Consider the following 25,438-nt stretch of genomic DNA (forward strand, 5'->3'; position numbering starts at 1 on the left):
GATTGCATATGATTGTATGGTAAGTGCATGTTTTAATCTATTAATTGAAGTTTCGTCTCTTTTGCTCTCCCCTTGTCTTGAGTAAGGGGAATCAAGTAATTTGCGCTTTTGTTTTAAATTATGTGGTGTATATCTTTATTCTTATTTATCTTTGTTTTGTTTTGCTTGTAAAAAAAAAAAAGATACCCTACATACAGCTATCAAAATATTAGTTTACCCATTCATATGATTATTGAAGTTTTCTATAGACATTCTATAAGCTAAAGTAAATTAGGCAAACATGTTATTTATTTAATTGATAATTTGAAATCCAGAAGAAAATTATACTGAATTATTATATATAATATCATACTTATATTACCTTAGTTGCATGCAATGATTTGAATAAATTAAACTTTATATAAAATGGATCTTTAAACTTCAAGTCTGCGGAGTTTTCCTAAGTCGATGGTGATAATGAAATAGAAAACTAGGTTCTTTCTTCTGTATAGGGGTTCTATAAACATTTTGGCCGAGTAGAACCATAGGTAGGGTGGGTAGTGAGGCTAGCGTTCCTATAACCACCAAGGAATCGCTTAAAGTAAACAACACAAATCAATACCATATTTTTATTGTTTTCAACCACAGATTACCGAGTCTTCAGGGGTACATAGTTTCAGTGGACTTCGATAATGTTCGGCCATACAAATTTTGCTTTTAATTTTAAAAAGGGAGTTAACTATTATTACTGTAATGTTTAAACAGACAAATATGACGACAGGACGCGAACCCCCCAGCCGACTGCTAGTGCTAGTGAATTCACAACTCCCGTAGTCCTGTTATACTTATTTGTTGTTGAGGAAATTTATATTTCTTAGGACTTGAAACTTCTAAAAGAAGGTTTTTTTGCAAATACTGTCTAGTGTTCATTACAAGAGCTATATTCAAATCTGAACCGATTTCGATATAATTTGGCACACTTGACACACTAGGCCAAATCCCGGCAAACATTCCAAATTTTATTGAAATCGGGCATATATAGCGGACATATATAGTTTGGTGCATTAGTACCTAAAATCGGCCGAGAATATAATTGGGAGGTATATCCATATCTGAACCGATATCTATATAATATAGCACACTTATTTCTAGGCCAAATCCCGGTAAACATTCCAAATTTTATTGAAATTGTACATATATAGCGCGTTTCGTGCATCAAATGCCTTAAATCGGGCGAATATATATATATATATATATATATATATATATATATATATATATATATATGGGACCTATATCCAAATCTGAACCGATTTCTATATAATTTGGCACACTTATTTCTAGACTAAAATCCGTCGCACATTCCAAATTTCATTGAAATCGGACATATATATAGCATTTTTCTTGCACCAAATGCCTTAAATCGGGCGAAGATATATATGGGGGCTATATCCAAATCTGAACCGATTATTACCAAAATAAATAGCGTTCGTCCTTTTTCCAAAAAACTATCTTCCCCAATTTTCATGCGAATCGGACAATAAATTCGTACTTTGTTTACAAAATGCATGGACAGACAGACGGACATGCGTAAATCGACTCAGAAAGTGATTCAATGTATATCCCTAAAATAAACTATGGGTCTATCTCGCTTCCTTTTACATGCTACAAGCTAATGCACAAAGACCTAATACCCTTACCACAAGGTGGTGTAGGTTATAAATAGGAGAAATCGATATAGGTGTACATTTATTTGTTTTTAAAAAATATTCATTAGGGTTAGTCATTTTTTCATTTTTTTTTTCGAATATCAAAAATCTGTGGAAATGGCATGTAGGGCAGGCAAAAATAATAAGAATTGCGTTTTTACTTTTTCGAAATTGTAAAAAACCTTCCGCACAAAATGCAATTACTTTAGCTAAAAACAAACTTTTTTAGTTTACTTTTTTTTAAATTTTTAAATTTGAGAAATTTTTTTCTGCAATAGTTGTTCTTGGAAATAATTTTTTTTAGTTGGTTTTAGTGCATGGATTTCAAATATGCAATTTGATCAAAAATCTGTCATTTAGTTTTTAAGCTACATCGATTTTAAAATTTGCAACTCGGTTTCATTTCCCAGTTTTAAAAATTTTAAACGAATTGCTCTAATAAAAGTTTGACAATACAGAAGTAATGTCATAATACATAATTTATATCGTTTAGAGTTTTAAATTATTTTTTCAGAGTTTGTGTTCACATCAGGCCTGCTCAGACACATACAAACACATTTTGTAATTGTGTTGGTTTTGAAATACACAAATTTCAATTTTCCTTTGTCTCTCTGTATACTGTGAGAAATATCGTAACAGTTTTTTTTTTATTTTATATTTCAAAATATAGAGTAGAATAATTATTTTATTTTGACCAAATGTGACTGTTGATGTTATAATTTGTTGCAAATCAAGTTCGTGACAAACCAAAGTGCGTTGACAAACCAAACACTCTAATTTGCCGTAAAAATTTTAGGCAAATAAAAATTCGTATTCAGTATCTTCATTCATTTTTTCAGTGTACGCATATAAATTCATAGACAAATTCGAAAACAGAACCTTCCTCATTGAATGTTCAATAGAGACTGATTTTTAATTTTGAAAATATTCAAAACAAAACAAAAGCTCTCTTTTTAAATTGTGTGTGTGAGAAAATTGACACACACCGACAGCTCAGGTGCGCACCTTGAGCAGGCCTGGTTCACATCGCCATGTCGTTTAAAAAAAGTTGCAAAAATGTCCAAAAAAACAGTGATAACTGGGTCAAAAATTTTAAAGCAAAAAGACCGAATGAAATAAAAAAAGCTGTGTTGCCGCTATACCATTTATACGAATTTCCGAAAGAAATCAATATAATTGAAAGATATAGATTTTTTTAAAAAAAATATTATCAAATTTTAAAAATCACAAAAAAATTCAAATAAAAATGTTGGTTTTGATCTAAAGTAATTGCATTTTGTGCGGAACGTTTTTTCACAATTTCAAAAAAGTAAAAACGCAATTCTGCTTGTTTTTGCCTGCCCTATATGCTATTTCCACAGATTTTGAATCTAAAAAAATGACTAACCCTAATATTCATATGTACTTCTAATTTTTCTATTCTTATTTAAAAACATTAGTTTGTCCAAGTTAGAACTCAAAAGTCTAGTACGCCTTTCGTTGAGAATATTTCCAGATGTGGAAAAAATCTCTCGCTCATTCAAAATTGAAAGCTGACGGGTATAGCCAAAAATTTCCTGGCTAATTGTTCTAAATATTTTAGATTAGACTGTTTCCAAAAGTTTAAAACATCAGTCGTGCTAGATACGGCACTCGATAATACAATTTCTGTATCAACTGGAGACCTTTTTCATTTTTCGTCTTTTTGCCATTTTGATCCAAAAACTCTGATAATTAGTGTAAGTGTGGCATTGTAATTTCCTGCCCATCATATGTTCTCACTTTGTATATCAAGTAACATTGCTTTTACATTAGCTAATAAAAAATCATCTTCTTATAGGCCATTTTGATATGACTTCATTAGCCGGATTTAGTGCATTATCAGGTTTTAATTGCTAAATCCGGTCAAAGTCTACCAGATTTCCCACACAAAAATAAATCCTGGTATTGGTGGATTTATTTTAAATCCGGCATAAATCCTCGTATATAGAAAAACATGTTGCTAGAAAATAATTTAAAAAGGCCAAATTTGTAAACGATACGAAAAAAAAAAAATAAATTTGATTTGATTTACAAATTTGATTTGATACCAAGACAAATATTTGCAATGTTTAAACGATAAAATAATTCTTTATTTGCTCATTAGTCCCGGTCCACACTAAACTGAATTTCATTAAAAAATTTCATGCAACTAGGCGTTTTTAGGTCGAATTCCCCACTATAGGAATTTCATGATTTTACTCTACTATGGAACTCGATCTAGAGATGCATAATTTCATGTCAAAATTTCAGTGAAATTACTCTAGTGTGGCTCGGGACTTAGTTAGCATTAGTAGCATAATAAGCTAACATTTTCAATATTAAATAATAAATTTGTTATTTGCCGTATGTTTTTTGAGACGAGTTCAATTTACAACAACTTCTTCTGACGTTTCAAATTCGATCGGATGGGCTGATGCATCTACCTTGGTAATTGTGCTATGAACAAAAATCAGCTGATTGAAATTTAAATCCTCGAAAAGGTATATCTAAATCAATGCCGTTCTTTGGTATTGTTGAAGTTACGAAGTTTTTCGGCAATTCACACACACACGACCCGAACGCAATGTAAGAGCACACAAAAGGGAGCAAATGTTTTGATTTGTTTTTGTTTTGCACATGCGTGCATACAACCTTACTAACACACTGTCAAAAGATGCCAATATTCAGAATTTGTTGTGCCCTCTTCTTGGTCGGCAGTGATCTAAATGCAATGAGATTTGTACTGGATTTATTAAATCCAGATGAGGATCCATAACAAATAATACAGTCAGATAAACATCTGATTTGCAAAGAGAGTATATTGCGTTAACTCTCATAGTAGTTTTTGTATTTGCTTCTCTCATGAACAAAACAAATGGCAAACAAACATCATATTTTTTCACTCATACTCTGGCCTCTCCATAACAAAACGGCAATAATTACCAGACTACAAAAACGAAGCAAATAATTTTAGGAATATTTTGGTCGGTTTCCTGTTCGATGTTCGTGTTTAGTAAGGTATCTTGCACGACTTCTAAAGGGAGACCAAAAATTTAGCACGATCGTGTCACATAGTGCAGATCGTGTCGTGCAAAACCGTGTCGAACAAAAAAAAAACACGATCACGCACGGCCAAAAATGCATTCCGGCACGACACGCACAAACACGGCGTTTTTTGAGAAGGCACGAACACGCACTACTCACGGCACGACACGCGCCCACCTCTACTACAGAGGGTATATACGATCACGATCAGGAATGTGCATCATTGAAATAATGATTTTAGACCAGAATGCGGCACCTCTTTACTCGCGAGCAAGCAAAGAGAGCTTCTCTCTCCACTCACTAATTGAAAAACCATGCACTGACAACCATGGCTGCCAGATTTGACGATTTATCGTCATTTTGACGATTTTTTGGTCAAAAATTGATAAATGACGATTTGACGATTTTTGCAAAAAAAAATGACGATTTTTGGTTATTTTGCTAATTAAGTCATAATTAATTTGTTAAAACTCTATTTTCTAAAAACTGCTCAAATATTCTTAGTTGATTTTAATAATTAATTCGTAGACAATAATTAAATATAGTTATGTGTATACACAAAGGAATTGTTAACAAAAAACAAAACAGGATTCAAGTGAACCAAGCAAAATTACAATTGCTAGGCTTCAGAGCCTGCAAAAATATATTATTTTTGAATTTTTTGGAAAAAATTATAAAAAAATTGGTCAAAGTTTCAATAATAGTAGATTCTTGTTTTAAAATTGAAATAAACCTGATTGTGAAAGCAATTTTATTAGTTTTTCGAAATCTTTAAAGAATTTTCAAATTTCGTAAACATGGAAAAACAAAAAATGGATTCAAAATTTCGTGAACTAAGATTTGTGGATATTACGGAAATGTTTGAAAATAATGAAACGGATTTATTTCGCTTTCGGAATGCAATATTCAGTTTGAAACGTGGTGATGTCTCATATGCATTTCCTATTAGAACAAAATTTGTAAAGAAACCCACCAAAAATACCCCTTAACAACCCTTTATTTTAAGAAGGGCATGTCGCGCGAGATAATTGGTTATTTTTGTCCACTAAAATAAGTAATTACATAAGTAGTCACGATTTTAAGTGACTACTTTCTTAACTACTTATTTCAATGGTCAAACAATAACAATAATTGGCGCGACAGGCCCTTGTTAAAATAAATGGTTAATAAGGGATTTTGTAAAGGGGAGTTTTGCTGGGAGTTAATGATAGGCATTACCTCATTCGTCAGAAAATGTTGAATGTGTTCTCAGCCAAGTAAATCTTAAAAAATAAAATATCAAAATTCTCTTCATAATGATTCAATGGAGGGTATACTTTATACCAAAGATGATTTAAAACTTAACAAAACATAATTGGTCTGTTCCAGTACTGTAAGAATCTGCTAATTTTTACTATTTTTTACGATAACATAAAGGAACAAATGTTATCGTAGTAAAAAATAGTAGCTTCTTGCAGGTTCTGGAACAGACCAATTGTTATGCCATATTTATTAAGCCCGATCTCTTAAAAATGATAAACTAAAATATTTACTTACAAAAATAAATAACTTAATGGCGAAATGTTTGTTCACATTCTTGAATACCCATTTTATGTTTCTTTTAATAAGAAATATATTAAAATATATCTAAAAGTGCGTATTTTAATTTTTGACGATTTTATAAAATAGATTTGACGATTTCTAAAATAAAAATCGTCATTTTGACGATTTTCCATAAAAATAATCCGGCAGCCCTGCTGACAACAGTGTTTGCTCAAATTGTTGTTGTTGTGTGCCGCATTCTGTTTTAGACCCTACATATGTATGTTAAGATTAAATCCGATTCATATAAATAGGAGTCGATCTAGTTTGACTGGCTGCTAGGCACTATAACTCTAGAAAGTATTAATCGATATGATACAAACTTTGACCATGGTCATATTTCTTCCAAACGTATACGAAGTTCGAAGATGGACTATATATGGACCCAGTCCTTTACTTATTTTCCCTTAAATGCAATTTAAAGGCTGTTCAAGGATCGTTTTGATTTTTTTACCTATTACAATGATATTTTTGGTCATGTGCACAAAGACATAAATACAACTAAGACATGACAAAATGCATGCAACAAAAAAATGTTTACGAAACTTTGTATATAAACATTACCCTTAACAGGTTGCAGTTAATTCAAAATCGCAACCAAGGAGGAATATTTTATGTAATGGTATCAGAAACGAAATTTATGAATTCAAGGATCTATTCAAGAATAATTCTATGTCAATTGGATCGGTAAATTCGGTTAAATACGTAAAAATGTATAAAAGAAAAAAATGTTATATCACCATATCGTGATATAACATTATGTTAAATTCAAAAGCCATTCACTGAATAATGATAGCAAACAAAATGTCTTATCTTGTTGTATTTATGTCTTTGATGTGCACGTCCATGCTTTCTGAAATATTGACCCAAAAGCTGTAAAAATTCCAGTGCTAAAAATATATCACCTGGGAACGATACATTTATCCACTTAGTTTCAGATTTGTACTTATCGAACAATTCCTTCGGGACCTCCCTTATAAAAGTTGAAAATTTTCGCTTGAGTGCCGTTTATAAGGATATCATTCTTTCAGTTTTGCCTTTTTAGGGCGAACACCATTTTTGTGAGATTTTTAATTAATTTAATTAATCGAGCTATATGTCCTAGGGTGATTATATTGAAAAAAAAAAAAACAATTAAAAAAGAATCAGCCAGCTTTGCTAACAGGGATATACTCTCAGCCTATGTGAATTGAAAATTTCATCTACGGACGGATCGAATGTATTTATGGTCTTTTCAGAATTTTGTGGCCCTTCTTGGACATTTGAACTTGCCGAAAGAAATGTGGATTAGGATTAAATTTCAAAAGTGTTGCGGAGGAGGTACTTAAACAAATGGATCAACTTGGTCCATTATGAAAGTGGATCTTATTTTGCAGGGAAGGTAACTTAAGGAGATTACCAATATGGGTCATTTTTGGAAGTTAAACTAAATTTGAACAAAATATTAGAAGATCCAAAGTTTGGACCAAATTTGTTACCCCGTTTAAGAAAGTGTATTGTGCATACCATTTTAGTGGCATTTTCTTATATTTTGGGGGGAAGTACTGGAAGTTGTGGACCGCCATTACCCATCTTCGAACTGAAACTAAGTTTGGAAAAATATGTCGAAGGCCAAATTTTCGACCAAATCGGTTGACCGGTTCGAGTGCTATAGTGCGCTTAAGCCACTATACATGGTGCCATAGGGATTTTTACAACTTTCAGGAAGTATTTACTTGCCCCTGAAAAAACTTGTTCCATCGTAAAGGGGGTCAGTGAATGCACATGGTGCCATATGGATTTTTACGACTATCAGGAAGTATTTACTTGCCCCTAAAAAAAACTTTTACCATCGTAAAGGGGGCCAGTGCAAGTTGCTTCAACAAAAATCAAAGCGATCGAGAGCAGGTCTTAAAGTGAGCTTATCCGAAATTTTGTGTGGGAGGTACCCGAAGGAGTGAACAAATATAGTCCATATTCGAACCTAATCTATACCATTTAGATATATTAGGATGTGTAAATCGGTCACTACCTTCAAGAGTTATCGTGAGCACAATTTTTCCGCACATTTTTGAACTTTTGTGGGGAAGGTACCTGAAGGAGTGGACCGATATGGCTTATCTTCGAACATAAACTAAGTTTGGGCAAAATATTACGAACGCCAAATGTTGCACCGAATTCTCAGATCTGTTCGAGAGTTATCTTGCGCTCCAACAACTAAACACGGTGTCATAGGCGTTTTTTTTAACTTTCAGGCTATTTTGTCAGGTAGTATGCGCTTGCCCCTGATGAAACTTATACCGTCGTATGGGGGGCAGTGAATACAAGTTTTTACAACAAAATCAAAGCGATTCGAGAGCTGGTCCTAAACTGAACTTTTCCGAAATTTTGTGTGGGGGTACCCGAAGGAGTGGACCGATTGAGTCCATATTGGAACCTCATATAAGTCTAGTAGAAATTTCAGGATGTGCAAAGCATGTACTAAATCTGTTACCCTCTTCAATAGTTATCGTGCGCACAAATTTTCCGAACTTTTTCGATACCCAAAATGTGGTTCTAATCGGTTGATCCGTTCGAGAGTTATCGTGCGCACCAGCCAGACAGACAGACGGACGGACATTGCTAAATCGACTCCAAATTGTCTGAAACGGATTTCGCCCAAACATACTTGGGGTCTAAAACCATTATTTCTATGAGGCACATTTTGCCCGTATGAAAGTCTATATACCCTCGTTAGCATAAATGCTGAGGATATAATAATATCTAGCGAAGTTCTACACATCAACCACTACACGATTTTTTACGTTAGCAGGTTTATACTTCCTTAAATAATAGCCCAAAACCTCAAAAAATACCAAATAAAGTGCCAGCGCGGAATGATAAATTTCGATTTGGTCGAACCTTTGCAAATCGTAATATTTCTTCCAAACGTAATGAAGTTCCAAGAACATCGACATCGAACAGGAATTCGAAATTTTCGTTTATGTGCAGTTTAAGAGCTATTCGAGGATCGTTTTTGAAATTTTCACCAAAGGTAGTCCTTGTTATGATAATGACATAATGATATACTTTTTTTTCGCACAAATCTATCTTTTCTAGAATAATGGTCCAAAAGCTCTGAAAAATCTTACTGTGACTAATTACAATTGCTGGTGAACACGGTAACTATTGAAAGAAACAGGTGACATCGGTCAAATGATAAGAATCTTGGTTAATTTAAGAATAGATTTCCACTAATCTCTATCTGGGTCTTGCTTTTTATACCCTCAGCATTTATGCTAACGAGGGTGTATACACTTTCATACGGGCAAAATGTGCCTCATCGAAATGATGGTTTTAGACCCCAAGTATGTTTGGCCGAAATGTGTTTCAGAGTTGATTTAGCCATGTCCGTCCATCTGTCTGACTGGAACGCACGATAACTTTCGAACGGATCAACCGATTCGGTTCAAAGTTTGGCTTTCGTAATATTTTGTCAAAACTTAGTTTAAGTTTGAAGATGGGTTATATCGGTCCACTCCTTCCGATACCTCCCCCACAAAAGTTCGAAAATTTTGGGAAAATTTGTGCGCAATATGGACTCAATCGGTCTATTCCTTCGGGTATCTCCCACACAAAATTTCGGAAAAGTTCAGTTTAGGACCTGTTCACGAATCGCTTTGATTTTTGTTGTAGCAGCTTGCATTCACTGCCCCCCATATAAAGGTATAAGCTTCATAAAGGGCAGGTCCATAGCCTGAGAGGTACAAAAAAAAACCCTATGACACCGTGTGTAGTGGTTGGAGCGCAAGATAGCTCTCGAACGGATCGCCGATTCGGTCCAAAATGTGACCTTCTAATATCTTGTGCAAACTTAGTTTAAGTTCGAATACCTCCCCCACAAGAGTTAAAAAATTTTCAGATTGTGCGCACGATAACTCTTGATGGGAGTGACCGATTTGGTCCATACTTTACACATCCTAATATATCTACCAGATATAGATCAGGTTCGAATATGGACTATATTTGTCCACTCCTTCGGGTACCTCCCACACAAAATGTTGGATAAATTCACTTTAAGACCTGCTCTCGAATCACTTTAGTTTTTGTTGAAGCAACTTGCATTCGCTGTCTCATTTACGACAGTAAAAGTTTTTTCAGGGGCAAGTCCATACTTCTTGAGAAAACAGCCCGAAAGTTGTAAAAAACCCCTATGGCACCATATGTAGTGGCTGGAGAGCTCGAACCGAATACTGCGTTCGTCCACACTTTGGATATTGTGATATTTTTTCGAATATTAGATGAAATTCGAAGGTGGTGCTTATAGGTCCACTTATTCCGGTACCTCCCCCTCAAAAGTACGAAAATATTCGCTAAAATGGTACGCGCGATTTCTCATAGACGTAGCAACCGATTTGGACCAAACGTTGGATCTCTAAATATTGTCGAAACTTAGTTTATGTTCAAATTTGGGCAATATCTTTGCAATCCTTGTGGTACCACCCACACAAATGTTAAACATTTTTGGGTGGTTAAGGGTCTGTTCGAGGATCCTTTGGACATTTTTACCGAAGGTTTTCCTAGAGGCCCTGTTTACAGCGATATTATGTTTTTCGTAGGCTAGTGTGATAAAAAAAGCCCTATCTATCGTTATCCCCGCAAACTTTTTAGCTTTAATCCTATCCATACTTTTGTCGGTTCATACGCCCAAAGCCAACTGATACTTTTTTACTTGTTTTTGTTTATTCTTCTAATGTTGCCAGATTTGTACTAAATATGAGATTTTCGGAATTCACCAAATCGATCGAAATCTGAAGAAGCTAAAACAAAAACGATCAAAATGAAATTACGGAATTGAAACTATTCCGATCGGAATCTGTGACATGCCTGTATATCTGGCCAGTAGTTTGGCACTATAAGCGATATGTTGTTATAAGCGATTTCGACTGTACTACAAAAATAATTATTCGTAGAGAAAACACACTTTTGTGAAGGTGTTTCAATATCTAATTAGATTATTTTATGTTCTGCAAACAAACATAAAAACAATGCTACATGACATCTTTATTTCAAAATTCTAAATTCTGTTTTGTTCTACGCTGACTGACCACGAAAATAAATAACAAGCACGATGACAAACAATGTTTTTTCTTTTTCAAAGTAATTTAAAATGTGCGAATTTTGTTAGACTTTCAGGGGACTTTAGAAAATATGTTAAATATAGAAAATGTGGCGTGTGTGTGATAGAGGTACAGTGAAACCTTTTACGAGTAAATATAACATTCTCAATGGAATATCAGCAATATATTGAAAACATTACACAGGTTCTACATGCGGATGTCCGTTTGTAAGAGCTTGATTACTTGGTCTAAAAATATTATCAATTAAATGTGAAACATTTTAGTTTATATTCATTTCTAAATGTTTTTACTGTATACATATGTATGTTTGTATGTATATTTGTATGTATACAAATGTATGTGTTTGCCATGAGGAATGAAATTCGAATTGGTTTCTTTAAAGATCATAACTAAAGGCACTAAATTACAGAATTTTAGGATCCAAATTTGTAAAAAAAATCAGAAAATCTCGGAAAAAATCAGAAATCGGAGCACTCGGAAAAAATTGTTACCTGGGTACATAAATACAAAATTTTTGGAAAAAGTGCAGTTTAAGGCCTCCTCCCAAATCGTTTTGATTTTTGTTGTAAAATCTTGTATTCGCTTCCCCCATCACAACGGTACAAGTTTTATCAGGGGCAAGTCCATACTTCCTGAGAAAATGACCCGAAACTGTAAAGACCCGCTATGACACCATGTGTAGTGGATAAAGTGCACGATAACTCTCCAAAGGATAAACCAATTCGGTCTAAAATTTGGTGGTCGTAATATTTTGTGCAAACATAAATCAAGTTCACAGATGGGTTATATCGGTCCACTCCTTTGGGTAGCTCCCTTTCAAAAGTTGAAATATTGGCAATATATGTATGTATGTCATCTCATTCGTGTACCTCCCCGCAAAATTTCGGAAAAGTTCAGTTTAGGACCTCCTCTCGAATAGTTTTGTTATACCCTACACCACCGTGTGGTAAGTGGTATTATGTCTTTGTGCATTAGCTTGTGACATGCAAAGGAAACGAGATAGACCCATAGTTCCTTTAGGGATATACATATAATAACTTTCTGAGTCGATTTACGCATGTCCGTCTGCCCATGTATTTTTGTAAAAAAAGTACAGGTCGCATTTATCGTCCGATTCGCATGAAAATTGGGGAAGATAGTTTTTGTTGGCCAAAGGCGAACGCTATTTATTTTGGTAAAAATCGGTTCAGATTTGGATATAGCCTCCATATATATTTTCGCCCGATTTGAGGCATTTTGTGTACCAAACACGCAAATTTTGTCCCATTTTTATCCAATTTGGAAAATGTCACCAAATTCGGACTAGAAATAAGTGTGCCAAATTATATAGAAATCGATTGAGGTTTGGATATAGCTCCCATATATAATCTCGACCGATTTTAGGTATTTTATGCACGGAATGCGCTATATATGTCCGATTAAAATGACTTTTGGAATGTGTGACTGAATTTAGTCTAGAAATAAATGTGCTAAATTATATAGAAATCGGTTCAGATTTGGATATAGCTCCCATATACATTTTAGGCCGATTTGAGGTATTTGAGGCACGAAACACGCTATATATGTCCGATTTTAATGAATTTTTAATTTGTGACGGAGTTCAGTGTAGATATAAGTGTGCCATTTTATATCGAAATCGGTTCAGATTTGGATATAGCTGCCATATATATTTTACATATTCACAGTGGTGTAGGGTATCAAATAGTCGGCTCCGCCCGACTTTGATCTTTTCCTTACTGTTTCTTTTTCTTAGAACAGGTTGTACTCAAGGCCCCTATTACGATGCTACAAGTTTTTTGAGGGGCAAATCCATACTTCTTGAGAAAATGACCCAAAAGCTGTAACAAACCCCCACGGCCAGCGTGTGTAGTGGCTGGTGCGCACTACAGGTCACGATTGCGTTGGTCCACACTTTGGATATTGTGATATTTTTTCGAATATTAGATGAAATTCGAAGGTGGTGCTTATAGGTCCACTCCTTTCGGTACCTCCCCCACAAAAGTTCGAAAATATTCGCTAAAATGGTATGCACGATATCTCATAAACGGAGCAACCGCTTTGGTCGAAACATTGGATCTCAAAATATTTTGTCCAAACATAGTTTATGTTAAAAAGTAGGTCTTATGGGTTCACTCCGTGGGTTACGACCCATACAAATGTTTAACATTTTTATTTAAGTGCAGTTAAGGATCTGTTCGAGGATCCTTAGGAAATTTTTACCCAAGGTACTCCTAGTGGCCCTGTTTATAGCGATATTATGTTTTTCTTAGGCAAGTCCATGCTTCCTCATATAATGGTCCAAAAGCTCTAAAAGGAGAAGGACTCCCAAAATAAAATCCATTTCCAATATAGACAATGTGGTTCATTCCTTCAGGTACCACATCCACAACACTGTTGAGCTTTAGTCCAAATTCATATTCGGCAAGTTCAAGCGTCCAAAAAGGGTTATTCTGAAAGTCCCATGAATACATAATTTTTGGGGAAAATGATTCGATCTGTCGATAGATACACGAAAGATTCAATTCACACAGGCTGAGGGTATATCTCTGTTGGCCAAGCCTTACTTATTTAGCTGGCCCATTACAGAAAATTTGTTTCATAGACCGAACTAAGAAAAGATCTCCAATTCTCTCTGTTTAGTGCTTCGCTTTTTGGAATACCGCGCCTTGTCATCTCTTCATCCACTTGTTTGCGCCATCTATTCTTTGGCCTGCAAATTCTGCGTGCACCGCCATGAGGCTCGAATTTATACGCCTTTTTAACGGGTTCATCATCGCTCATTCTTATTATATGGCCTAGTCAACGCAATCGCTGCATCTCGATACGTTTAACTATATTCATGTCTTTGTATAGCTGATATAGCTCGTGGTTCATACGACGTCGATATTCACCGTCAACGCAGATCGGTCCGTAGATCTTTCGAAGAATTTTTCTCTCAAACACGCCAAGCACTGTCATGTCTGCTTGCGCAAGTACCCAGGCTTCGGAACCATACATCAACACGGGTAGTATCAGTGTTTTGTAGAGTGTTATTTTTGTTTGACGAGTTGTGGCTTTGTTTTTAAAGTGCTTACTTAAGCCAAAGTAGCATCTGTTGGCCAATACAATTCTTCTTTTTATTTCACAACTGATGTCGTTTGTTGTGTTTACGGAGGTGCCGAGGTAGACGAAGTCTTTTACTACCTCAAAATTATAGGAACCAACTTCCACAGTTGGTCCGAGCTCAATGGACGCATTGCGCGTCGACATCATCAACTTGGTCTTCTCACCGTTTACCGCCAGATCCACTTTAGCAGATTCTCCTTCGACCTTCATAAAGGTATCAGTTACTTATTTTACTGATCGTCCCGTGATGTCTATATCATCAGCATGAGCAAGTAACATGTGGCTATTGGTGTAGATTGTGCCACTTCTTTTGACGTTTGCCTCTCGTATAACCTTTTCCAACAGAATGTTGAAGAGATCACACGAAAGGCTGTCTCCTTGTCTGAAACCTCCTTTGGTACAAAAATCTTCAGAGAGGTTCTTTCCTATTTTAACTGAAGATCTTGTGTCAGTTAGAGTCATTTTACAAAGCCGAATGAGCTTTACGGGGATACCAAATTCAGACATGGCCTGGAATAACTTTGAACGTAGTGGGCTGTCGAAGGCTGCTTTATAATCGGCAAAAAGGTGGTAGGTGTCGATCTGCATCTCTTGGGTCTTCTCCAGGATTTACCGCAGGGTAAATATTTGGTCAATGGTGGACTTGCCAGGTCTAAAGCCACATTGGTATGGTCCAATTATCTCGTTGACCATAGGCTTTAGTCGTTCGCACAATATCCCTGACACTATCTTGTAGGCGATAGGGAGAAGACTTATGCCCCAGGTTAAATATCTGGTCAATGGTGGACTTGCCAGGTCTATAGCCGCATTGGTATGTTCCAATTATTTCGTTGACCATGGGCTTTAGTCGTTCTCACAATAATTCTGACACTATCTTGTAGGCGATGGGGAGAAGACGTATGCCCCTATAGTTGGAGCATAAAGTCATATCTCCTTTCTTATGGACGGGACACAGGATACTCAGGTTCCAATCGTCGGGTACTCGTTCTTCCTGCCAGATGGTGCTAACTAGCTGATGAATACACCCTATCAGCGTGTCGCCTCCGGTTTTAAACAGCTCGGCTGGTAGGCCATCAGCTCCTGCTGCCTTATTATTCTTTAGCCGATTTATTGCTGTCTTTACCTCATTTTGGCTGGGCGGTATACATTCAATACCATATTCTAGTATTGGGTTTGTGGTATCTTCTTCGTCTTCGATGCTATTGGATACCAACAGCTTTGGAAAATGTTCTTTCCATATCCTTAGCACACTATCTGTATCAGTTACCAAATTACCATGCTGGTCTCTACAGGAGGATGTGCCTGTACCAGGTGCAGATTCGCAGATCATGGTCCTTAAAACGTTTACGGGGGTCGTCAACTTTTGAGGGATTTGTTTTTCTTTTCTTTTGTTTCATAGTAGGCTGCTATTTCTAGGGGAGGGTTACTAACCCTGCGCCCAAACCCAAGCTTTTAACGTTCGTATGGGTGTACGCGCGGCACATTTTAGCTCACTACCTTTAACGGGTGTTAAAGGCAGCTACCCCAGGTGACACCACGGGGAGGTCAGTGTCCACTTGAGACGAAAGAGGCACCAAGATAAATCCTGCACTTTACCATGTTACAGCCGATCAGGACAGTTCCTTGGTATCTTCCATGCCCTACGTCACCCTTCCCAATTCTACACTGTTTTTATACCCTACACCACTATGTGGGGAGGGTATTATAAGTTGGTTTTGGCCAAAAAGTTTGTAACGCATCGAGACCCATACTTATATATACCAAAATGAATGTCTCGACGAGCTGAGTCGATTTGGCTATGTGTGTCCGTCCGTCAGTCCGTCCGTCCGTCCGTTTGTCCATCTAAACCTTGTAATCACGCTACAGGTCGCAATTTTGATCGGATCGTCACGAAATTTTGGATGTTGATGGGGGTCCCGGAGGGGAAGAAGCCTATTGATTTTGGTGATGGTCGGATAATATTTAGGGGTCGGAATGGGCAACAAACTTATGTGGATAAAAATACAACGTTTTTTTCCAAAGCGAATATCTCAGCTTCTATACGAGGTATACCAAAAGCAAAACCTGACAATAAAAGTAGAAAATATCACCTTTCTAATGATGTAAAGTAGGTTCTCGAAGATATCACAATAGACGCAAATAAAACCCAAATTTTCATTTTTGCGATTTTAATTATAATGAAGAATATCGCAGCTTTGGTTGGGGACTTTCCAAAAGCAAAGCCTGGCTAAGAAAGTAGAAGATCCCATCTTTACAATGATGTAAACTAGGTCGGCGTAGGTGACCAAATAACGGAGATATCGCAATAGTCGGTAATACATCCGGTCGGTAATACATCCCATTTTTCCACGGAAATCATGGAAATCACGCTACAGGTCTCAATTTTGATCGGATCGTCACGAAATTTTGAGGGTTAATGGGGGTCACACAGATGAAGAAGCCTATTGATTTTGGTGATGGTCGGATAATATTTAGGGGTCGTAATGGGCAAAAAACTTATTTGGAGAAAAAGACAACGTTTTTTTCCTAAGCGAATATCACAGCTTCAATATGGGGTATACCAAAAGCAGAACCTGGCCATGAAAGTAGAAAATATCGCCTTTCTAATGATGTATAGGTTCTCGTAGGTGATCAAACAACGAATATATCGCAATAGCCGCTAATAGAACCCAACTTTTTATTTTTGCGATTTTAATAATAATGACGAATATCACAGCTTCGGTTGAGGATCTTCCAAAAACAAAGTCTGACTGTGAAAGTAAAAAATCCTATCATTACAATGATGTAAAGCAGGTTGGCGTAGGTATCCAAATAACGGAGATATCGCAATAGTCGGTAATACATCCCATTCTTCCACTTTTTTGGAAATCACGCTACAGGTCGCAATTTTAATTGGATCGTCACGAAATTTTGGGTGTTATTGGGGGTCCCACAGAGGAAAAACCCTTTTGATTTTTGATAATGGAATGTGACAAAAAAATATTTGGAAAAAAGACCAAATTTCAAAGTTAATATTTCCCTTCTGTTGGAGGTATATCGAAAGCAAAACCTGGCAAGGAAAGTAGAAAATATCACCTTTACAACGATGTGAAGTAGGTTGTCATAGGTTGTCAAACAACAGAGACATCGCAATAGTCGGTAATGCATCCTTTTTTCCATTTTTGTGCAATCACACTACGAAATTTTGATCGGATCCTCACGAAATTTTGGGGGTTGATGGGGGTCTAACAGAGAAAGAAGCCTATTGATGGTTGGCATACATCCCACTTTTCCATTTTTTATTTGGGTTGTACTGTAGATGCACTTAAATGCGTTTCAAAAAAATTGACCTGCGTTAATGAAGACATTCAGAGCAAAGGCGCTAAGCTATCCCAATTATAATATTTTGAATTTTATTAGTCAAAAGCTTATGAACAGGGGTAGTGGTGTAGGGTATCACATAGTCGGCCCCGACCCGACTATAGCCTTGGCTCACTTGTTTAATCATATGTTTTTGTTTTATTTCTTTTGATTCGTCTAATGTTGCCATATTTATACTAAATAATGAGATTTTCGGAATTCACCAAATCAACCGAAATCTGAAGAAGGTAAAACAAAAACGATCGAAATGAAATTACGGAATTGAAACCATTCCGATCGTAATCTGTGACATGCCGGTATGTTTTTCGTAGGCAAGTCCATATCTCCTCATATAATGGTCCAAAAGCTCTAAAAGGAGAATGACCTCCAAAATAAAATCCACTTCCAATATAGACAATGTGGTTCATTCCTTCAGGTACCACGTCCGCAACACTGTTGAGCTTTAATCCAAATTCATATTCGTCCAAAAAGGGCCATTCTGAAAATCCTATGAATACATAATTTTTGGGCAAAATGATTCGATCTGTCGACCGTAGACGAAAGATTCAATTCACACAGGCTGAGGGTATATCTTGGGTATACTATATTGGTCAAGCGGATTGATACCCTTTTACATACTTGTTAATACAGAACATCTTTATTCCCATATGTCGTATACATGTTGACAACACTAATACGCCACATTCAACGACTAGGGACAACAGAAGTAGTTTTTTAAACCATTTTTCAATGCCTAGAAAATTTCAAGAAAATTTTTCACTCCACATAAACTGTCGCCTGTATTAGGCTGAGGGATTTTTCTTCGAATATAAGTACATATACAAACATATCGCACATTTGAATCTTTGTTGAAACCGTCTAAAGACACTCTTTTTAATAAGCGTATTTTGTCCATTAGATGATGACATTTGTTGTTCAGTGTAATAATTATAAATATCGCAATGAAAGTATTTTAGATATATCTTTAGATTTTCTTTTAACAATTAGAGCTTTTTTCTTCTTTGGGCCATTAATGTCATCCGCATTAGCTAAGCATTCCAATTATTTCATGAGGGCATTGCATGGAAACGACGATGACAATATGTTTGTGGTTTAGTGTCACTCAAAATCTCTAAAGGAAATTGCATGCAGTTTGGACGATAAAAGACTATGCATAAATAAGTTGGTTGTAACTAACACTGTATGAAATTTTACACGATTTCTTCATACAATAAAAGTGGGGTTTTGATAGAATTTTTAAGATAATCTATAGGTCTTTATGGGCGGCTTGTTGTAATGAGCAGGAATTTTTAGCCTCCACCCAGGAGCTAGTAGCTAACCACAGGAAACAGATTAGACTCCCGTCATCCACAATTCACTGAAACAGCAACGACTTTATTAATGCCGACAAAAATAAGAAACAAGTAAAAAAGTCGTTAAGTTCGGCCGGGCCGAACTTTTTATACCCTCCACCATAAAATAGTCTTAATTAAAATGGAATAATTAGGGTCCTTTCACAATTTTAAGTGGAACAACTTTTCGACAATGGATAGACTCCTACTGCCTCCCACTATTGCTTAAATTACACTGTGAATACAAATGTTGGGGCAGAGATAATTCCTTTTGGAGATGAAAGCCATTGGTGTGCGTAGTGAGTCAAACTTCCGTGTTATGGCGTGATGAAGTTTTTGAAAGAGACCTTGTAAGTCATCATGAATTAGCATTATATCTTTGCTTGTTGTTTTTGTAGAGCACTTAAGCAACAGTGAACAAAGATATAACGCTAATTCCTGATGGCCAACAGGGTCTCTAACAAAAATTTCATCACGCCATAACGCGGAAGTTCGACTCACGGCGGATTTGTCCTTCGGGGTTCATAATATTCTCACCAAGGCCTTTCTTCCCCAAGAGGAATTTTCCGTGCCCCAGACTTTCACCTCCATTTTGTTGCACAGTGTTATCTAATCTAATCTAAAAAAATGTGTTCAGCTAGGAGAAAGGTACCACCTACGGGGCTATATCAAAGAGTCAACCTATCTTTAAATTTTTTGGCGGAAAAGTTTTATAGCTGCAGGGAACTTCAAAAGTCAAATTGCGGGTAGTTTCATCAAAACAATGTAGACCCTCAAAAATGGACCCATGTTGACGAATTTTAGTGAAGAAATTTCGTGACCACTGAAAATTCCCGAAAATCTGGAGGTACAGTTATAAGGGGGGATATACCAAAACATGGACCTATATTGATTATTTTTGAATAGACAAAATTGTAGCTAAAATTCTCAAAATACCGATCATTACAGCTAGTACGGTTAAAAATTGCAGCTAAAATTCTCGAAATACCGAAAATCGGGAGATACCGTTATATGGGGGCTATACCAAAACATGGACCTATGTTGACGATGTTTCGTTGGACATGCTTTATGACCACTGAGAACTTCGAATGTCAAATTACAGCTATTTCGGTTAAAAATTGTAGCTAAAATTCTCAAAATACCGAAAATCAGGAGGTACCGATATATGGGGGCTATACCAAAACATGGACCTATGTTGACGATGTTTCGTGGAGATGTTTAATGACCACTGAGAACCTTAAATGTCAAATTACAGCTAGTTCGGTTAAAAATTGTAACTAAAATACTCAAAATACCGAAAATCGGGAGGTACGGTTATATGGGGGCCATACCAAAACATGGACCTATGTTGACGATGTTTGGTGGAGATTTTTAGTGACCACTGAGAACCTCAAATGTCAAATTGCAGATAGTTCGGTTACAAATTTTGGCTAAAATTCTCAAAATACCGAAAATCGGGTGGTACCTTTATATGGGGGCTATACCAAAACATGGACCTATGTTGACGATGTTTGGTGGAGATATTTCATGACCACTGAGAACCTCAAATGGCAAACTACAGCTAGTTCGGTTGAAAATTGTAGCAAAAATTCTCAAAATACCGAAAATCAGGAGGTACCGATATATGGGGGCTATTCCAAAACATGGACCTATGTTGACGATGTTTGGTTGAGATGTTTAGTGACCACTGAGAACCTCAAATGTCAAATTGCAGATAGTTCGGTTACAAATTGTGGCTAAAATTCTCAAATACCGAAAATCGGGTGGTACCGTTATATGGGGGCTATACCAAAACATGGACCTATATTGACGATGTTTGGTGGAGATATTTCATGACCACTGAGAACCTCAAATGGCAAATTACAGCTAGTTCGGTTAAAAATTGTAACTAAAATGCTCAACATACCGAAAATCGGGAGGTACGGTTATATGGGGGCCATACCAAAACATGGACCTATGTTGACGATGTTTGGTGGAGATGTTTAATGACAACTGAGAACCTCAAATGTCAAATTGCAGATAGTTCGGTTACAAATTGTGGCTAAAATTCTCAAAATACCGAAAATCGGGAGGTACCGTTATATGGGGGCTATACCAAAACATGGACCTATGTTGACGATGTTTGGTGGAGATATTTCATGACCACTGAGAACCTCAAATGGCCAATTACAGCTAGTTCGGTTGAAAATTGTAGCTAAAATTCTCAAAATACCGAAAATCGGGAGGTACCGTTATATGGGGGCTATACCAAAACATGGACCTATGTTGACGATGTTTGGTGGAGATATTTCATGACCACTGAGAACCTCAAATGGCAAATTACAGCTAGTTTGGTTGAAAATTGTGGCTAAAATACCGAAAATCGGGTGGTACCGTTATATGGGGGCTATACCAAAACATGGACCTATGTTAACGATGTTTGGTGGAGATATTTCATGACCACTGAAAACCTCAAATGGCAAATTACAGCTAGTTCGGTTCAAAATTGTAGCTAAAATTCTCAAAATACCGAAAATCGTGAGGTACCGATATATGGGGGCTATACCAAAACATGGACCTATGTTGACGATGTTTGGTGGAGATGTTTCATGACAACTGAGAACCTCAAATGGCAAATTGCAGATAGTTCGGTTTAAAATTGTAGCTAAAATTCTCAAAATACCGAAAATCAGGAGGTACCGATATATGTGGGCTATTCCAAAACATGGACCTATGTTGACGATGTTTGGTGGAGATGTTCAGTGACCGCTGAGAACATCAAATGTCAAATTGCAGATAGTTCGGTTACAAATTGTGGCTAAAATACCGAAAATCGGGTGGTACCGTTATATGGGGGCTATACCAAAACATGGACCTATGTTGACGATGTTTGGTGGAGATATTTCATGACCACTGAGAACCTCAAATGGCAAATTACAGCTAGTTCGGTTCAAAATTGTAGCTAAAATTCTCAAAATACCGAAAATCGTGAGGTACCGATATATGGGGGCTATACCAAAACATAGACCTATGTTGACGATGTTTGGTGGAGATGTTTCATGACAACTGAGAACCTCAAATGTCAAATTGCAGATAGTTCGGTTACAAATTGTGGCTAAAATTCTCAAAATACCGAAAATCAGGAGGTACCGATATATGGGGGCTATTCCAAAACATGGACCTATGTTGACGATGTTTGGTGGAGATGTTTAGTGACCACTGAGAACCTCAAATGTCAAATTGCAGATAGTTCGGTTACAAATTGTGGCTAAAATTCTCAAAATACGGAAAATCGGGTGGTACCGTTATATGGGGGCTATACCAAAACATGGACCTATGTTGACGATGTTTGGTGGAGATATTTCATGACCACTGAGAACCTCAAATGGCAAATTACAGCTAGTTCGGTTCAAAATTGTAGCTAAAATTCTCAAAATACCGAAAATCGGGAGGTGCCGTTATATGGGGACTATACCAAAACATGGACCTATGCCCATATCCTTTGGGATATAACTTTGTTGATCACTGGGAACCCTAAGTGCCAAATTATAGCTAATTCGGTCTGCAAATGTGGCGAAGAACGTCAAAATACCTCAAATCCGGAGGTACCGTTATATGGGGGCTATACCAAAGAGTGGACCGATATAGCCCATCTTCGAACTTGACCTGCCTATGGAAAAAAGACCCTCGCTTGCAAAATTTCAGCACTCTATCTCAATTATTGCGGACGCTAGAGTGATTACAACAGACGGACAGACGGACGGACAGACGGACATGGCTAGATCGTCTTAGAATTTTATCCTGATCAAGAATATATATACTTTATAGGGTCGCAAATGATTAGTTCGATGTGTTACAAACGGAATGACAAACTTAATATATCCTCCATACTATGGTGGAGGGTATAAAAATAACTATTTTCCAGATATAAGTGTAGGGCTTTGCAATAAACTTCTTTGCCGATTATAGCGTACATATTGTTTCATTAACATTTAAAATATCTTCTACCTCATTAGTATTATTAACTTAATATAATATAATACGAAGTATAGATATATGTATGTACTTGTGTTTCGTCCCTCAAATGAAAAGCACATCATTATCATCACCTCGGATATGCAAATATACTAACTAGCCCACAACAATGCAGCAGTAGCAGCAATGAAATAGAAAAATCGTTCTAATTTTTCAGTCAAATCAGTCTAAATCAAAATGAATCCATTGACAGACGAAGAATGGGAAGCGTACAAGGTATTTTTTAATTGTAAAAAATAATAATTAGTGAAAGTGAGGAGATATTCAATTTACTTTTTATTAATACTAGCTTGAATTTAAAAAATTCTACGTGGACTCAGCAGAGGATGAAATGCGCCGGAAATTGGTAGCTGAACGCAAGGCTTTCATTGATGAACATAATCGGCGTTATGAACAAGGTTTGGAATCATTTACCTATGGCCTAAATAGTTATACGGATGTTACCGAGGAAGAGAAGCGACGACGATGGTATCGACCAATGGTGGAATGAATAAATTTTCTCTGGAATTTCAATTTCAAACAAAAAGTGCTTAAAGACATTCGTATACAAAAATGTGATAATTTTTTATAAAATTGGAGGTGGTATTCTGTTAAAAAAAATAACAAAAAATATATTGTAATTTTAAAGATTTTACGGTGTGGTGTTAATTTAATTCGCTCAATATCTATAACTATATCTGACAATTGATGGCGAATACATTTATGTGAATGTTAGAGTTCGGCAAACTAGTTCACTGTCGACGTTCCGAAAAAGTATGAGTAATGTCATACAAACTAACGTAAGGAACTACATATACGCAGTTTTTTCATACAAACTGTGTGGATGATTGGAACTACGTACTGAACTAGATCGTTCAATTGAACCAGATTGCCACAACTCTAATTTATGTTATCCAATTTAGACCAACAGTGTAGTTTGATTGCTCATAACAACCATAGTTAATTTCTAACTTGGTCGAATGCAGTTTTGTTGTAATATATAAGAAAATATCTGATGTATAAAAATAGCTAAATGTTGCCGGACAAATTTTCTCCAGTAGCATATGAAAAGATTACAACTACACATCTGTCAAAATTTTCATAAAAATATAGCATCCTGTAACAATTGTTATATTCAGTGTGTTTGAAGAAATGAAATAGGTTTTGAAAAAATTATAGTATGACACATTCAGTTAAGAATATAAAATGATAAATATTATCTACCCCGACACATGCCATTTAAATGCATATAGAAAAGCACACAAAATCTACCTATGCAGATGTCGCATAATATTTTAGACTTTACTTTTACTTTCCCTCATAATGCGTGTCATTTGCTGCAGCGGCAGCCGTGAAAGCTTTCCAAAAAGCTAACATGTATACATAATTAAAAATATAAATAAATGCGTTACGTTACTGAGCTTAAAGTTCCAATAGGAAAATTTATTGAAATTTGTGTCAGAATATAAATAATGAGCTTAAAGCTCAAGGGTGAAAAGCTTTTTATTTTCGTTAAATGTATACATATGAAAAATTTTTTGAAAACTTTTAAATGAAATAAACAGAAAATAATCTGTCGGATTATCTGACAGCTATATTGGGTTTCCTAAGCCTCCATCTAACCTTCAAATTGGCGACCTATGGAAAGACGATTTTTTAATCATATTTCAGACATTTCTGTGGGATAATGAAACGTTTAAATCGGGAGGTGCCGTTCTGTGAGAGCTTTATGAAAATGTCTTTCGATTTAGCCCATTTTCAAAACAAAACTTCTACGAATAATAGAAACACCTGTAACAAATTAAAAAGCAATATCATAAATATTACGAACCGTATCTTGATTTCAACTGACAAACGGGCATCCGAACACCGTTATATCGACTAAGGATTTTATGCTGGGGCCTAATTCTCGCATACGTGATCGAATTATTTCGATCGATATCACAAAAAATAATTACAAGATAATTCGGCCATATTATGAAAGAGGACCGAAAACAAGAAGCCACGTGTATCGGCGTTTTGAAAGTTTACGTCGGGAAGTAACATAAATAGGCGTGGCAAGTTCCGCCCATTTCTACAGGTTTTGAAATATTCGACATCAGATTCCTTGGAATCCTTGCATTTTAGGTATAAAGTGTCCTTGGCAATATTACTGACAACAATGCGGGGTATCTTTTTATGAAAAAAATAACCCTCATGCGAGTCACTAAACGGGTCTTTTTGGTCCCTTTTTTCA

At 36.1% G+C, this 25,438-nt stretch overlaps 1 protein-coding gene across 2 annotated transcripts; it reads left to right on the forward strand.

Annotated features, from left to right (window-relative positions):
* LOC141393923 (protein CTLA-2-alpha-like) lies at positions 1 to 24,005 on the forward strand. 2 transcript variants are annotated; one of them, XM_073967553.1, is made up of 3 exons: positions 1 to 19; positions 23,381 to 23,439; positions 23,513 to 24,005. In XM_073967553.1, the coding sequence occupies exons 2-3, from the start codon at positions 23,401 to 23,403 to the stop codon at positions 23,711 to 23,713; spliced, it is 240 nt and encodes a 79-aa protein (XP_073823654.1). In that variant the 5' UTR covers positions 1 to 19; positions 23,381 to 23,400; the 3' UTR covers positions 23,714 to 24,005. The 2 variants fall into 2 exon arrangements, with proteins under 2 accessions (XP_073823654.1, XP_073823652.1); XM_073967551.1 differs by lacking the exon at positions 1 to 19 and having other exon boundaries at positions 23,274 to 23,439; positions 23,513 to 24,004.
* Positions 24,006 to 25,438: the final 1,433 nt, after the last annotated feature.

This window comes from Musca autumnalis, unplaced genomic scaffold, assembly GCF_047663935.1.
Source record: "Musca autumnalis isolate F117 unplaced genomic scaffold, ASM4766393v1 scaffold_2, whole genome shotgun sequence".
In the NCBI taxonomy this organism is placed as follows: domain Eukaryota; kingdom Metazoa; phylum Arthropoda; class Insecta; order Diptera; family Muscidae; genus Musca; species Musca autumnalis.

Coding starts and splice junctions, on each gene's coding strand:
- LOC141393923 (XM_073967553.1), top strand. CDS start 23,401: ATGAATCCATTGACAGACGAAGAATGGGAAGCGTACAAG. Junction 23,440..23,512: donor AAGAATGGGAAGCGTACAAG/GTATTTTTTAAT, acceptor TATTAATACTAG/CTTGAATTTAAAAAATTCTA.